We start from the raw sequence: 14,484 nt of genomic DNA on the forward strand, positions 1-14,484 counted from the left end.
TAGTGGAATTGCTGGATCATACGGTGGTTCTATTTTTAACTTTCTGAGGAAGCGCCACAGTTTTCCAGAGTGGCTGCACCAATTTACATTCCCATCAACAGTGCACGAGGGTTCATTTTCCCCACATCCTTGCTAACACTTTTTGATACTAGCTTTTCTGATTGGTGTGAGGGGGTATCTTGTTGTGGTTTTGATTCGCATTTCCCAGATGATGAGTGATACCGAGCATCTTTTCATGTGTCTGCTGGTCATCTGTATATGTTCTTTACAAAAATGTCTATTCAGGTCCTTTGTCCATTGTTAAATCATGTGCCCCTGATCCTGAAGAGGCTGTAAAGTCCCATACTGCCTCACCCACCTTGTGTTTATAGCCTCTCTGAGTCAGAGATCAAGTCACAAACACATGGGGCACTTTGTTGCCTTCTGCACATTAGCTTCAGTGTCTCCTCCATGCCAGTGGAATCTTCGATTCCCTCTCCTCTATTTCAATTTTTATAGTTCTACTTGCTCTTTAAAACCTACTTCAAATGTCGCCTTCTGATTAACACTTTTCTAACTATTTTCCTGCTGGCAGTTAAATCTCCTACAAAATTCCTTAGTATTCTATAGTTTTCTTCTGGCACAAATATAGGACCCAACCCTATAATTCAGTATCTGTAAAAACCACAATTTTGTATTCATTTCCCCAACTGTGCCTAAAAGGGATATAAAAGAAGAGGCTAGGGAGTGGATAAATCTTCCTCGAATGAATAAGTGAAAAATGTCCTATGTTATGCTTTGTGAAAATTATACCTTATACCAGCAAAATCCAAATGGCTGACAGAATCATCTGTAGTTCCCTGAGAGGGATCAAAGAAGACAAAATAAACCCAAACCGTTATGCTACGAAAGGCATGCTCTCTCTGTGTCTTTTCTGTTGTAGAAGAATTCAAACATACTTTCACCTTTTCAGGCTGCTGAACATCGGTATCTGTTTCCATTTTTTCCTCCTCAGCCCCTTCTACGAACAAAAGAATAAGAACAAGTAACACAATATGGAAAAAAGGTAAAAGCTTTCACACAGCTGTATCTGAAATACAACTATGCGCAATAATGAGTCTCACAACTGTAAGGCTCACAGAAGTCCAGCATAAAACACAAACTTCATGATTGTATTAATTTAAAGTTCAAAAACAGATGAAAGTAATAGTGTTAGAAATCAGGACAGCAGTTAACCAAGGAAGGGGTGGGCAAGCAAAAGTGGGATAAAGGAGGGGCCTGAGGTGCTGGTAATGATTTGTTTCCTGATCCTGGGGCTCTTTACATGAATGTGTTTAATTTATGAAAATGCATGGAGCTGTCCAATGAGGGCTTTTATTTTCTGTAGGTATAAAAATAAAAACCTCAAAAACATTTCAAGTAAAAAAGAGCAAAAAAAAAAAAAAAAAAGCCCCAAATAATTTATTAAACCAATGCTTAATGAGTGTGTGCATGTGTGTATCTTTTTAATTTTTTTTAAACATTTATTTTTGAGACAGAGAGAGACAGAGCATGAACGGGAGAGGGAGAGAGAGTGACAGAGAATCTGAAACAGGCTCTAGGCCCTGAGCTGTCAGCGCAGAGCCTGATGTGGGGCTCGAACTCACGGACCGCGAGATCATGACCTGAGCTGAAGTCGGTCGCTTAACCGACTGAGCCACCCAGGCAACCCTGTATATCTTTTTTTTTCCTGTATTATCTTTTTTTATGTTTATTTATTTTGAGAGAAGACAGAGACAGCGTAAGTGGGGGAGGGGCAGAGAGAGAGGAGCCTAAGCAGGCTCTGAGCAGAGACTGACTCGGGGCTCAAACTCATGAAACTGTGAGATTAGGACCTGAGCCAAAACCAAGAGTCAGATGCTTAACCGACTGAGCCACCCGGGCGCCCTGTGAGTATGTATTTTGAGTCAAGCACTGGAGAAATACTGCAGAGCTAGGTATTCACTGAACATCCAGAGCATCACATACTGGCCAGAGAAGACACAAACCAACTAGTCTACCACATACATGCACGCATGAGACCCTGTGAGAAGCACAGAGGGCACAACCGTTTCAATCAGGGAAGGATAGATGGTTACGTGAGCATTTTCTAGGTGGACATGGTTGACAGGGTGGGTAATACAAATATAGAGAAGGACATTTCAAGGAAAGAGACTGAAAGACTCAAGGGTGCCAGGGAAATGTCGTTGGTGATGACTTTCAAGGGGAAGGCAGATAGGAAAAATCAGCAGGGAGATAATCCTGGTAAAAGTCGCATGAGGAAGAGCCCTTAATGTGGTACTAAGGGAGTCTTAACTATATCCTATAGGTAAGAAATTAATCAAGATTTCTAAAAAACAAAACCAGTATAATCAGAAATGTGCTGACAACTCAGAGCCTGGATCCTGTTTCCGGATTCTGTATGTCCTTCTTCTCCGCCCATTCCCAGCTCTCATTCAGTCTCTCTCTCAAAAATAAATGAACATTAAAAAAAAACCCCAAAACAAAAACAAATATTTTACATATGATGAGGGTTTGCTGTGGTTTTAAATGAAAACATCTAAATAACCTACAGCTTAAATCTTTATAGTATCCTCTTATAAATGATAAGACTAATAGTATTTATCATCAATGAGAGTATTTAAACATATTTAAACAAACATATTTAAAACTAACAGTGTCAAAGTTATTGAAAAGGAAAATCCCTCTTGCTCTAAGTCTTGCAGGTGGAACCAGACCTCACTTCCAGAATTCTGACTGACCAGGAGCTCCAGGGGATATGGTAGTTTGGGATGTCATGAATCTCACATAAGGTAGAAGATTACAACCTTCTAAAAAATGCCAAAAGGCTACAGTACCAGAAGTGAGACCAGAGTGTGGAAGAAGTGGGGCCAGGATCTATAACTTGGATCCTGTATCTGGGATCAAGTATTTGGAAAACTGGAGGGGAAGGGTCACACCCAGACATATTTGCTTGTAGTAGCTCACCGTCAGGAAGCTGAGCCCTGGACTAGCCAACTCAAGGGCAGAGAAAAGAGGCCAGGATTCCTACACAGAGCCAGCCATAGGGTTGGCCAATGGGATCTCAAGCCAATGGCAAAAACCCCTAGCTATGAGAAGCAACATCCTCTGCAGATAGTCTTTCCCATCCCAATTTTAGCCTTTTAGAGCAAATGCCAAGAAAGGAAACCACCAAGACTGGGCCGAAATATTAATCAACAGTTTCAGCACTCAAGGACTGCCAATAGGAGATCTGAATCCCGAACCTTGGCACAGCCATGGATGCAACAGATAAGTAAAAGAGAGAATCGTAAAGATCTCTAACCAACAAAAAAATATTAGAGATATGCAGAGATTTTTTAAAAAACCCTGAAGATCAAAAGTTTTTCTAAATGCTTTTATCCTTCAGTCCAGTCGTCTGCAGAGGCAAAAAACCAAAATGAAACAGGACACCTGGGTGGCTCAGTCAGTAGAGCAGGCAACTTTGGCTCAAGTCATGATCTCACGGTTCAAGAGTTCAAGCTCCACGTTGAGCTTGCTGCTGTCAGCACAGAACCCACTTCAGATTCTCCATCCCTCTCTCTCTGCCCATCCCCTGCTTGTGCTTGGAAAAATAAATAAAACATTAAAAACAAAATAAAACCAAAAAAAATTTTTTCTAGAAATGAAGTCAGAGAAAAACAGATTAAACTGGGTGAGAAGAAAATCACAAAACTATAAAACACATCTAAAGAAATGATCCCCACAGAGACTACTGAGATGGGAAATATGAAAGCATGAAAGCTAAGCTAAACAAAATCAACAGTGGCTTTCTTCCCTAATACAGCCATCAAAAATAGAGCATTATTAGAAATAAAGGGTGACAATGTATGAGAAAAAGGTTTAATTCACTAGAAAATGATTAACTTTTTATACTGTTAAACCTAATAAAAGAGTGTCAAATGTGTAACACCAAAACTGATAGAATGGTAGGGCAGAAATGAAAATGTGCCTAACAATAGGGATTTGAACATACTTTTCTCAATTTCAAGCTCATGTGCAACATTAAAAAATACTGATCACAAATTAAATCAAAAAGCAAGTTTTAACAAATTTTGAAAAGTCAATGACACACAAGCCAAGGTTTCTCACCATAATACAATAAAACTAGAAGTTTAAAATATACACGTAATTTCTCTGTGCTTAGAAATAGAATTTTGGAAATCAGTAAATATAGCATGAAAAGGGAAATGTAAAGTCTTCTTAAACTTACAGTAGAAAAGAAAAACATGCTCAATGTTTACACATTGTGTTCTTGATAAGCAGGAAAATGTTAACAGAATATAGAAGGTACACAAACAACAAGAAAAAAATCAAAGAAATATAAAGCAAAAATACAACAGAGATAAAACATACACAATAGAGAGAATCAATATACCCCAAACTTGGTTCTTTGAAATAATAAAGGCAATAAATCAGTGTGACACATCGGGAAAAGAGAAAGAAGTCACAAAATAATTATATTAGGACTGGAAGAAAGGTCCTAACTATTAATAAGTCAAAATGGAAGTGACAAAGTACTACGAAAACTTTAATGCCGAATAGAAAAATTAGATTAAATGAAGAAATTACTGGGGCACCTGGGTGGCTCTGTCAGTTAAGCGTCCAACTCTTGGTTTCAGCTCAGGTCATGATCTAACGGTTTTGTGAGTTCAAGCCCCACATCAAGCTCTGTGCTGACAGTGAGGAGCCTATCTGGAATTCTGTCTCCCTCTCTGCCCCTCCCCACTCGTGCTGGTGCGCTCTCTCTCTCTCTCTCTCTCTCTCTCTCAAAACAAACAAATGAATGAATGAATGGACAAATTATTAGAAAGTATTTTACCAAACAGATTCAAGAAGAAAATAGAAGTCCTGAGGAGTCCCATAAAAAACAAAAAACAAAAAACAAAACCAAAAAAAACCTGGAATAATTAAAAAATTTAAACCAAACCACCACAGGTCCAGATGTTTTTACTGGGGGAATTCTACCAAACTTTTAGGGAAGGGAGGATTATAATGTTACTTAAACTTTTCTAGAGAAAAGAAGAGAGAATACCCCTCCCCATTCTCTGAGGCTAGTATAACCTTGATTCACAAATCAGATACAGACAACAAATAATGAATATTAGAGGCCACTAGGCTAAATCTCATTCATAATCACAATGAAAATCTCCTAAGCAAAAAATCTGAAAACAGAACATAGCAGTGTATAAAAAAAGGCAATACAGGGGCGCCTGGGTGGCGCAGTCGGTTAAGTGTCCGACTTCAGCCAGGTCACGATCTCACGGTCCGTGAGTTCGAGCCCCGCGTCAGGCTCTGGGCTGATGGCTCAGAGCCTGGAGCCTGTTTCCGATTCTGTGTCTCCCTCTCTCTGCCCCTCCCCCGTTCATGCTCTGTCTCTCTCTGTCCCAAAAATAAATAAACGTTGAAAAAAAAAAAAATTTTTTTTAAAAAGGCAATACATTATGACAAAATAATAGGATAGTATCGGAAAAGTAATTTAAAATTTATAAATCTGTAAGTTTATAGACTTATTTGATCACACCCATTAAGTGTCTGATAAAACTCAGTATCTTTCATGACAAGCTCTTGGAAAACCAGGGATACAAAAGAAGTTCCTGAGCCCTCAAAACTGTTATCGATAATCCTAAAACGAATGTCATCCTTCCTGGAGAGATGCATACAGTATTTCCTTTGAAATCAAGAGTAGGACATGGGTAACAGTATTACTATTTCCCTTCAATACTGCCATGGAAGTTGTAGCCCAAAGTGTCATTTAAAAAAAAGAAGAAAAGTAGTTATGATTGCAGAGAATAAAACTGTATACCTGAAAAAATCTGCAGAAAAGTTACTAGAAATAATCACAGGGTTTAGCAAGGTGGTTAGCTATAAAATTAACATACAAAATCAACCACATTTCATATGTTAAAAATCAATTCCAGGTAAAGACACATGAAAAAACAAAAGCTAAATGGTATCTTAAAAGTGGTAATCATAAAATAAAGGACTAACTTCAATTAAAATTAAAGATTTCTTTTCATTAAAAGATGCCAAAAGGAAAGAACATGTAACCGAATGGTAGAAAACACATGCAGTACAGCAACTAGATCAACAGTTCAGATTTCTAAAGGAAATCATAAAAACTATTAAAAAGTGACCAAATAACAAAAATAGCTGTGTTACAGAATGATATATGTATGCCCAGTAAATAGAAGATACTCAGATCAGTTATACAGAGATGTGTAATTTGAAACCACTATGGACTTCCAAGCCTCCAGAACAGAGACATAAATGTTGTTTATAAGGCAAATAAATAAATAAATAAAACCACAATGGAATGTCACTTTATACCTACTATTATCAGCAGAGATTAACACTAGAAGTGTATGATCAAGTGTTACTGGATGAAGTGTCAAGTGATACACTTGCTTTGGGGAAAAAACCCAGAATTTCCTAAAACCCTGTAACTCACAGATTGATCCACAACAAAACAAGTTATACAAGAATAATCAAGGTTCAATGTTCAAAATATTCAATGCACTAACGTTCCTTTATCAAAAAATTTGCCTTATGAAAAAGCGATACCCGAATTAAACGGAGGGCTGAGTGACTCCAACTCCTTGTCTCAGTTGTGGCAACTAGTCCACCAAGCACACGTCAAGGAGCAGTGGTGCCCTGTGGGGCACGTACAAGGTTGGACACGTGTCTGAGAACAAACAGGAACAAACCAAACTGCCCACCAGTAATAGAAGAATGGATGATTAAACAGGGCTGTAATCACACAACAAAATATTTTACAGCAGTGGAAATAAATGAACTGTGCCTATGTGGATAATATAACTACATGGATATGCACTGAAAACATAATAGTAAAACAAAGTCTCAGAAGTCTAAATAAACCATGTTTTATAAAGCTGAAAAACAAACAAAATTACACCTAACATGTTAAGCGCATCTTTTTTTTTTTTTTTTTTTTTTTTTTTTGGCAGTGAGGGGCAAGAGAGCAAGAGACAGGGAAGAGAAAATCTTAAGCAGGCTCCACATCCAGGACGGAGCCTGACACGGGCTCAATCTCACAACTGTTAGTTCATGAACTGAGTTAAAATCAAGGGTCAGACACTTAACCGACTGAGCCACCCAGGCCCCCCAAGAACATCTTTTCTTTGTGATACAAGTCACTTAAAAAGTAGTAGAACAAGATTCAAAATTTAGGATTCTTAGTGCTGGCGGCAGGAAGGTGAGAAGATAAGGGAGAAAGAGATGAAAATTACTGCGAATGCTCTAGTTCTTAGTTCAGATGAAATATGTAACACGCATTAAGACACATTCAAATGTTAACAATGAAGAGATGTGAACAAAAACCAAACACAGGTGGGGTTAACAAAAACACAACAAAACACCCTAACTTCCTAAGTTACTATTAATTGAATGTGCACTGGGCCACCTTTGCTTAGTCAGCTTAATTACAGACTGGGTATTATGTGGGAGAAATGTAGTATTTTTCAAAAAAGATAATCTGCTTTTAAATAACTACCCACAACCTACAGCTCCAGACTCTAAAAGATTACACACTCCCCGTGTCTACTGTAAGGCAAGTCCAACTTGGTATTAACTCTTTTAATTAGCTAGGAGTCCAAGATGAACAGTTACATAATATTAATATTTATTCACATAATGGTGGTACAGTTAAAGATACCTTCTCTAAGGGGAGAAACCTGAAGACAAGCACTCAGACCTTTAACAAGACATCTATTAAGAGTTAATTATGAGTTGTGTATTCCTCAAGATGCTATGTGGAGGAGTATGTAAAGTGGTTTCTATCCTACAAAACATTTTTTCAAGCTGCTTTCAGACATCTTGGAAAAAGAAACGCAAAACAACAGCTTCTCTTTGGTCTGAATTCTGGTTGGAACTGTAAATGCTTAAGAGGCTGCAGTCCCTCACATATGCCATGTCATCTTGTTGATGTCTACAAACTAGATGGTTGGAAATCTTTCCCTACAAATGTGTGGTATGACCCATGTCTGCAAAGATAAATGAAGAGGATACTAGAATGAATAAAATAAAAATCCCAACTTAAGCAGGTAGACACCTAAGATAAACCAGTGGACCATGTGCCCAACATAAAAAGGAGGAAAAAATAAAAACTCCTTTGACTTGTAACTGAGCTATGAGGGGAATGCCCGGTCCGCTAGGGGAAAATAACATCATAGCTCACAATCAGACCTTATGCTAGAGCAAGGGCTCTGTAAGTCTTAGCTGCAACTATTCACTTCTGCCACAGGAGCACAAAGTCAGCCATGAAAGCAGCCTGAAGATGAATGAGCATGGTTGTGTTTCAATAAAACTTTACAGACACTGAAATGTGCATGTCATATAGTTAGTACGTGTCAAGAAATAACATTCTTCTTTTCATTTTTTCCAATCATTTAAAAATGTAAATACTACTCTTATTTATTCTGGGCTAAATAAAAACAGGTGGCAACCTGGATTTGGCCCAAGAACCAAAATTTCCTAGCCCCTGCTCCAGAAGAAGAGGGTGAGTTCTGGATCCAGACTGTCTCGGTTTGAATCCTGTCTCTGAATTTACTAGCTGAAACGACCTTGGTCAAGCTACTTAGCTGACAAATGCCTCATTCTGTTTATCTACAAAAGAATAATAATAGTTCATAGTACTAACGATTAAATTATTTCATGCAAAATGCTAATAACTGGCTCATAGTAAGTACTCAACAATAATAATATTATTAATAAATACAGTAGGCTGGACCCCAAACTTATCTATTAGCATAAGCCCTTGCAGTGGCCTTTGGCACCGCCTCAGTGACAACAATAGAGGGCTGTCATTCTGCCCTGAATTTCCAAAGGTCCTTCCCAATCTGGTATGTCATCTGTGACTTCCGGTTCCTGTGACTTTTTTTTTTGGTTGCTGGAAGCTGATTTTCTTTTTTCAAAATTTTATTTAAACTCTAGTTATTTAATATATAGTGTAATACTGGTTTCAGAAGAATTCAGTGATTCATCATATATAACACCCAGTGCTCATCTTAACAAGTGCCCTCCTTAATACCCATCACTCATTTATTTATTTTTTTAATTTTTTTTTCAACGTTTTTATTTATTTTTGGGACAGAGACAGAGCATGAACGGGGGAGGGGCAGAGAGAGACGGAGACACAGAATCGGAAACAGGCTCCAGGCTCCGAGCCATCAGCTCAGAGCCTGACGCGGGGCTCGAACTCACGGACCGCGAGATCGTGACCTGGCTGAAGTCGGACGCTTAACCGACTGCGCCACCCAGGCGCCCCAGCCCCATCACTCATTTAACCCATCCCCCACCGACCTCCCTCATCAACCTCAGTCTGTTCTCTATCATTAAGAGTCTCTTACGGTTTGCTTCCCTCTTTTTTTTTTTTTTTTTTTTGAGAGAAAGAGGGCACAAGTGAGGGGCAGAGAGAGAGAGAGAAGCGGTGCTCACCCAGGGCTCATGTTTTTACCTGAAGCGGGGCTCGTGCTCACCTGATGCGGGTCTCAAGCTCACCGGAAGCAGGGCTTGAGCTCACCCAGTATGGGACTTGAACTCACAATTTGTGAGATCATGACCTGAGCCAAAGTCAGATGCTTAACAACTGAGCCACCGAGGCACCTCCTCTTTTTTTTTAAGTTTATTATTTTGAGAGAGAGTGCGATCAGCGTGGGGGCAGAGAGAGAGAACATCCCAAGCTGACTCCTCATTGTCAGCGTGGAGCCCAATGTGGGGCCCCAACTCACAAGCCTCAAGATCATGACCTGAGCAGAAATCAAGAGTCAGACGCTTAACGAACTGAGCCACCCAGGTGCCCCCCACCCAACTCTTTTTTCCCCTTTCCCATATGTTCATCTGTTTTGCTTCTTAAATTCCACATGAGTGAAATCATGGTATTTGTCTTTTTCTGACCTACTTATTTTGCTTAGTATAATACATTCCAGCTCCATCCACATCATTGCAAATGGCAGTATTTCGTGTATTTTGATGGCTGAGTAATATAGATATACACACACACACACACACATCTTCTTTATCCATTCAACACCCGATGGGACACGGGCTCTTTCTATAGTTCAACACCCGATGGGACACGGGCTCTTTCCATAGTTTGGGTATTGCTGATACCATAAACACTGGGATGCATGTACTCCTTCAAATCTATATTTGTATCCTTTGGGTAAATACCTAGGAGTGCAATTGCTGGATCATAGGGTAGTTCTATATTTTAACATTTTGAGGAACCTCCATACTGTTTTCCAGAGTGGCTGCACCAGTCTGCATTCCCACCAACAGTGCAAAAGTGTTCTCCTTTCTCTGCATCTTCGCCAATACCTGTTGTTTCCTGTGTGGTCAATTTTAGCCATTCTGACAGGCGTAAGGTGGTACCTCATCATGGTTTTGGTTTGTACTTCCCTGATGATGAGTCATGTTTAGCATCTTTTCATGTGTCCATTAGCCATCTGGATGTCTTCTTTGGAAAAATGCCCATTCATGTCTTCTGCCCATTTCTTAACTAGACTATTCCCCATGTGACTTCTGACTTTCCTGTAAAGGGTCAAGGAGTGTTACAGAAGCACATGCCCTTGTCCCATTCTTTTAAAATGTTACTAATGGGTCAGGGATAGCCGACCAATCTGACTTACCAGGGGTCAGCAAACTATAGTCCTCCTGCCTATTTTTGCAAATACAATTTTATTAGAACACAGCCACACTCCTTTGTTTAAATATGGTCTATGGTTGCTTTTGCACTACAAAGGCAGATCGGAGTAGTTATGACAGAGGCCGGTATGCAAAAGCCTGAAATTTTTATCATGTGGGCCTTTATAGAAATGTCTGCTGACCCGTGACAGAAAAATTCATGCTGTGATAGTTCTGCCTATGAATGAAGACACTCAGGAGAGGTCTACTCTCAAATTCTCAGTTTTCAATGGTGGGAATTGAGGGACAGTGGCAAATAGGGGATGTGACCAGAACCCATGAAAATGCCTACCAAGGTGGTCATATTCTAGGGTGGACCTGTTCATCCTTGACTCATGGTTTTCATATCCTTTTACAATCCCCTTCCCGTGAGTGTGAGGCAAATGTGATGGGATTTTCATTTATATAAGATCCTGTCTTTTTACTACACTCACTCTAGACTCTCCTTGCCAGCTTGATGCAGCAAGCTGCCACACTGGGGAAGCCTACATGGTGAACAACAGCGGGTGGCCTCTAGTAGTTTAGGGCAGCCTCCAGCTGACAGCCAGCAAGAAACTGGAACCTTCAGCCCCACACCTGGAAGTAAATTGATTCTGACAACAGGAGTGAACATGGAGGCGGATTCTTCAGTAGTCAAGCCTCCAGATGAGAACACAGACCAGTCACCACCCTGAGTGCAGCCTTGTGATATCCTCAGCAGAGGACCCAGTAAGGCTGTGGCACAGACTCATGGAAGCAAGGAGATAAATATATCTTGTTTTAAGCCACTAACTTTATGGTAATTTATTATGCAGCAATGGATAACTATACACCTACTGAACTTCTGAATGAACCTCAACCAAAGATGAGAGGTAAATTAGCTGGCATCCGTGACAGCAGTATCCTCAGACACTAGGAACAGGAAATGGTACTGCCAGTCTGATTCCACTCTATCCCTTGCCCTGTCTCCCACAGATGCAGCACTGATACCACAACCGGCTCTGGTCCTCTGCCTCCACGTTTGCTCTGTGCCCCCAAACATGCTTTAGCTTGAGGGGTATGTGTTGCTCTCATCCTTAGAGAGCTGAGCTTCTGTCTCCTCCCATCACCAAGCCAGAATGCTGTCCTTCATGGGCACCATATCTTTTTCCTAGCTTCTGCAATCAAGTGCTTCCTGCTCTAGTGAGGATAATACTGCCAGCAAAACCAGAATGAGGAGATCTAGAAACCATCTCCTAAAGAGTTGAAAGAACTGGGAAAGTTAGTGTGGAGGACAGAACAAAATGCTTGCAAAAGTAATAATGATGATTTGGTGGGAACTCTTCTATTTCCTGCACGTCATCTGTAAATTGTCAGCAGGTAATTTCTAAAATAGACTGAATCCGGGGCGCCTGGGTGGCTCAGTCGGTTGAGCGTCTGACCGGCTCAGGTCACGATCTCGCAGTTCGTGAGTTCGAGCCCCACGTCGGGCTCTGTGCTGACAGCTCGGAGCCTGGAGCCTGCTTCAGATTCTGTGTCTCCCTCTCTCTGCCCTTTTCCCACTCATGCTCTGTCTCTCTCTCTCAAAAATGAATAAACGTTAAAAAAAAAATTAAAATAGACTGAATCCTGTTATTTCTCTTCCCTGGGGACTTTTCAATTTCCATGAGGTAAAAGCCCTTCAAAATCACCACCCCCCCATACATCTGTACAGCTGCACCTGGTCACAGTACCTGCTCCCCACAGACTTCTTGGCATTATTTCCAGAATATGCCACACGTGTTCATCCTTTTTTTCCTTTATCATTATTGTTTAAAAGGTTACCTCCTCTGTGAAGCCTTCCCTAACTGACCCAATCAGAACTTGTGTTTCTTCCACATGCGCCTCTTTCTGTAACTGTATTCGTTTCTTTCCTTCCTTCTTACCTACCTTACCCACCTACTTACAATGTCTCCCCACCCTAACAGAATATCCTTCAAGGACAAGTGTTTAATTCAGTGATTCATAAAGTGTGGGCCAGGTACCAAACCCCCTCCCCTGGTCATGGAAATGTCCCCAAGGTCAAAACTATTTTTATAACAACACAAAGATTGTTATTTCCCTTTTCACTCCCATCTCCCGCAAATGTGGAGTGTGGCTTCCCAGAGGCTGCATGACACATGATGATGTCAGCTACAGCGGACGTGCACCTGTGTATTGTTCTGGTTTAAAAGTTTCTGTTTTAACTTCTGATACAGTAAATATCAACAGATAGAATTCAAATAAATTAACACATTTTGGGTTCCTCATTATTTGTAAAGAATATAAAGAAGTCCTGAGACCAAAAGAGCTTGAGAACTGCTAGTCCTATAGATTTTGTCTTCTCAGGGAAGAACAAAATAAGGCCCATGGTGGGAACTCACTCAACCCTTCTGGAATCTGATCGTGTCATTCTCTGCATTAAAGTTCAAGCATTCCATAGAGCTGCCAATATACAGTCCAAGCTTGCATCACCCTGTCACTCTCTGTGACTTTGCTCCAATCTAGCTGCGCATCTGATCTCTCCATGTCCTTATTTGAACTCTGGGTTGAGGCTAACCTGGTTTACACGTCCCACCCTCTGGACAACCTTCTGTTACCATCTTTGTGCCTTTGCTCACATTGTCCTACAGAACCGAATACTTGCTCCAATATGGCTCAGTGACCTCCTAAATCTTTTTCAGCATTCAGCTCAAATCCCTTCTTTGTAAAGTCTTCCCCAGTCTAAACTTACATGTCTCTTTGTGCTAACTCTTACAGCACCTCCCAAGTCCAGTCCCCCTTGAACAATTAATACTATGTATGCTTCATTACATCCCCAATCCTCCCAACACAGAATGATTTTTTCCACGTATGTGTAGCTCATCACAAAAAAACAGTCCCAATTAATAGAGGATCTACTTATGTCTTACATAGTAGCCCACAGCAAGAGATCTCTAACAAGTAACCAAAAAGCCTAACTTGATAAAGTCCCCAAAAAGCATTACATAATTGTACTACATAATGGAAGCCAATTTCTCCCTAAAAATATGTATCCTACCATTTAGTAAATATGGGTCATTAGACAAGTCACTTAAATTCTAGCCAGTATGAGCTAGTCCCTAGATGTTAAGTGTCCAATTATGAGCTCCTCAGAAGTTTGACTCTATCCTTCACTGCCTCTTGAAATAGGTCTGAAAGAGCCCTTCAAATAGAACCTTGACAGAGAGAAGAGAGAAGCCACTCCACATGATGGAAGTCTGATGATCAAATACTGTTCTACTGTTTTCTTAGGTTCACTAGCCTCGCATGTTTCACACATGGTGTTTTAGAAGTGCCTGATTTGTAAAATGGTATGAAGTCCTCACAGTGAGAAGAATGAGGCTATTTATAAGCGATGAATAGTATCTCAGGCAAGAACTGTAACAGTCACTTCTGGGCTTTCAGTTCCGAGAAAGTGACCCTTTCAATATTATCACTTTCAAGATGTTCTTCTTAATCTCCTGATGGGTTAGAGACTAGTTTTTATCCTTCGTGAAAACCAGAAGTGATTAATTGGGTTCCTCCACACAGAACTGTGACAAATGGCTCAAGACGCATTCTTTGGAGTCCTGTATTCCACAGGATGTCAAGGAACCTGGTGGACAATCCACTCAGTGACATAAAAGAATCTTCTCCGAATATTCTATTTGTGACTCAATATCCCTAGAGCATACATAGTCAACTGTAAGGAATAAACATCATTTAACATAATCTTTCAAATTTCTCTAAGCCAGGATTAAGATACAT

At 40.2% G+C, this 14,484-nt stretch overlaps 1 protein-coding gene across 5 annotated transcripts in view; it reads right to left on the reverse strand.

The window, feature by feature from the left end:
• The window catches only part of SMARCC1 (SWI/SNF related, matrix associated, actin dependent regulator of chromatin subfamily c member 1), a 173,726-nt gene that overhangs the window by 49,419 nt on the left and 109,823 nt on the right, over window positions 1-14,484 (reverse strand). For 2 of the 5 annotated variants that reach the window (XM_047094681.1, XM_047094680.1), the window contains exon 22: window positions 939-1,000. The exons of 1 other annotated variant lie outside the window; for it this stretch is intronic. In XM_047094681.1, the coding sequence (XP_046950637.1) occupies window positions 939-1,000 (62 nt within the window). The remainder of the gene's footprint in view (window positions 1-938; window positions 1,001-14,484) is intronic. 2 more of the 5 variants (XM_047094678.1, XM_047094679.1) reach the window with 1 other exon arrangement.

Source organism: Lynx rufus, unplaced genomic scaffold, assembly GCF_022079265.1.
Source record: "Lynx rufus isolate CCGP_SWC_20201006 ecotype Redwood Valley unplaced genomic scaffold, mLynRuf1.p SCAF_4, whole genome shotgun sequence".
In the NCBI taxonomy this organism is placed as follows: Eukaryota; Metazoa; Chordata; class Mammalia; order Carnivora; family Felidae; genus Lynx; species Lynx rufus.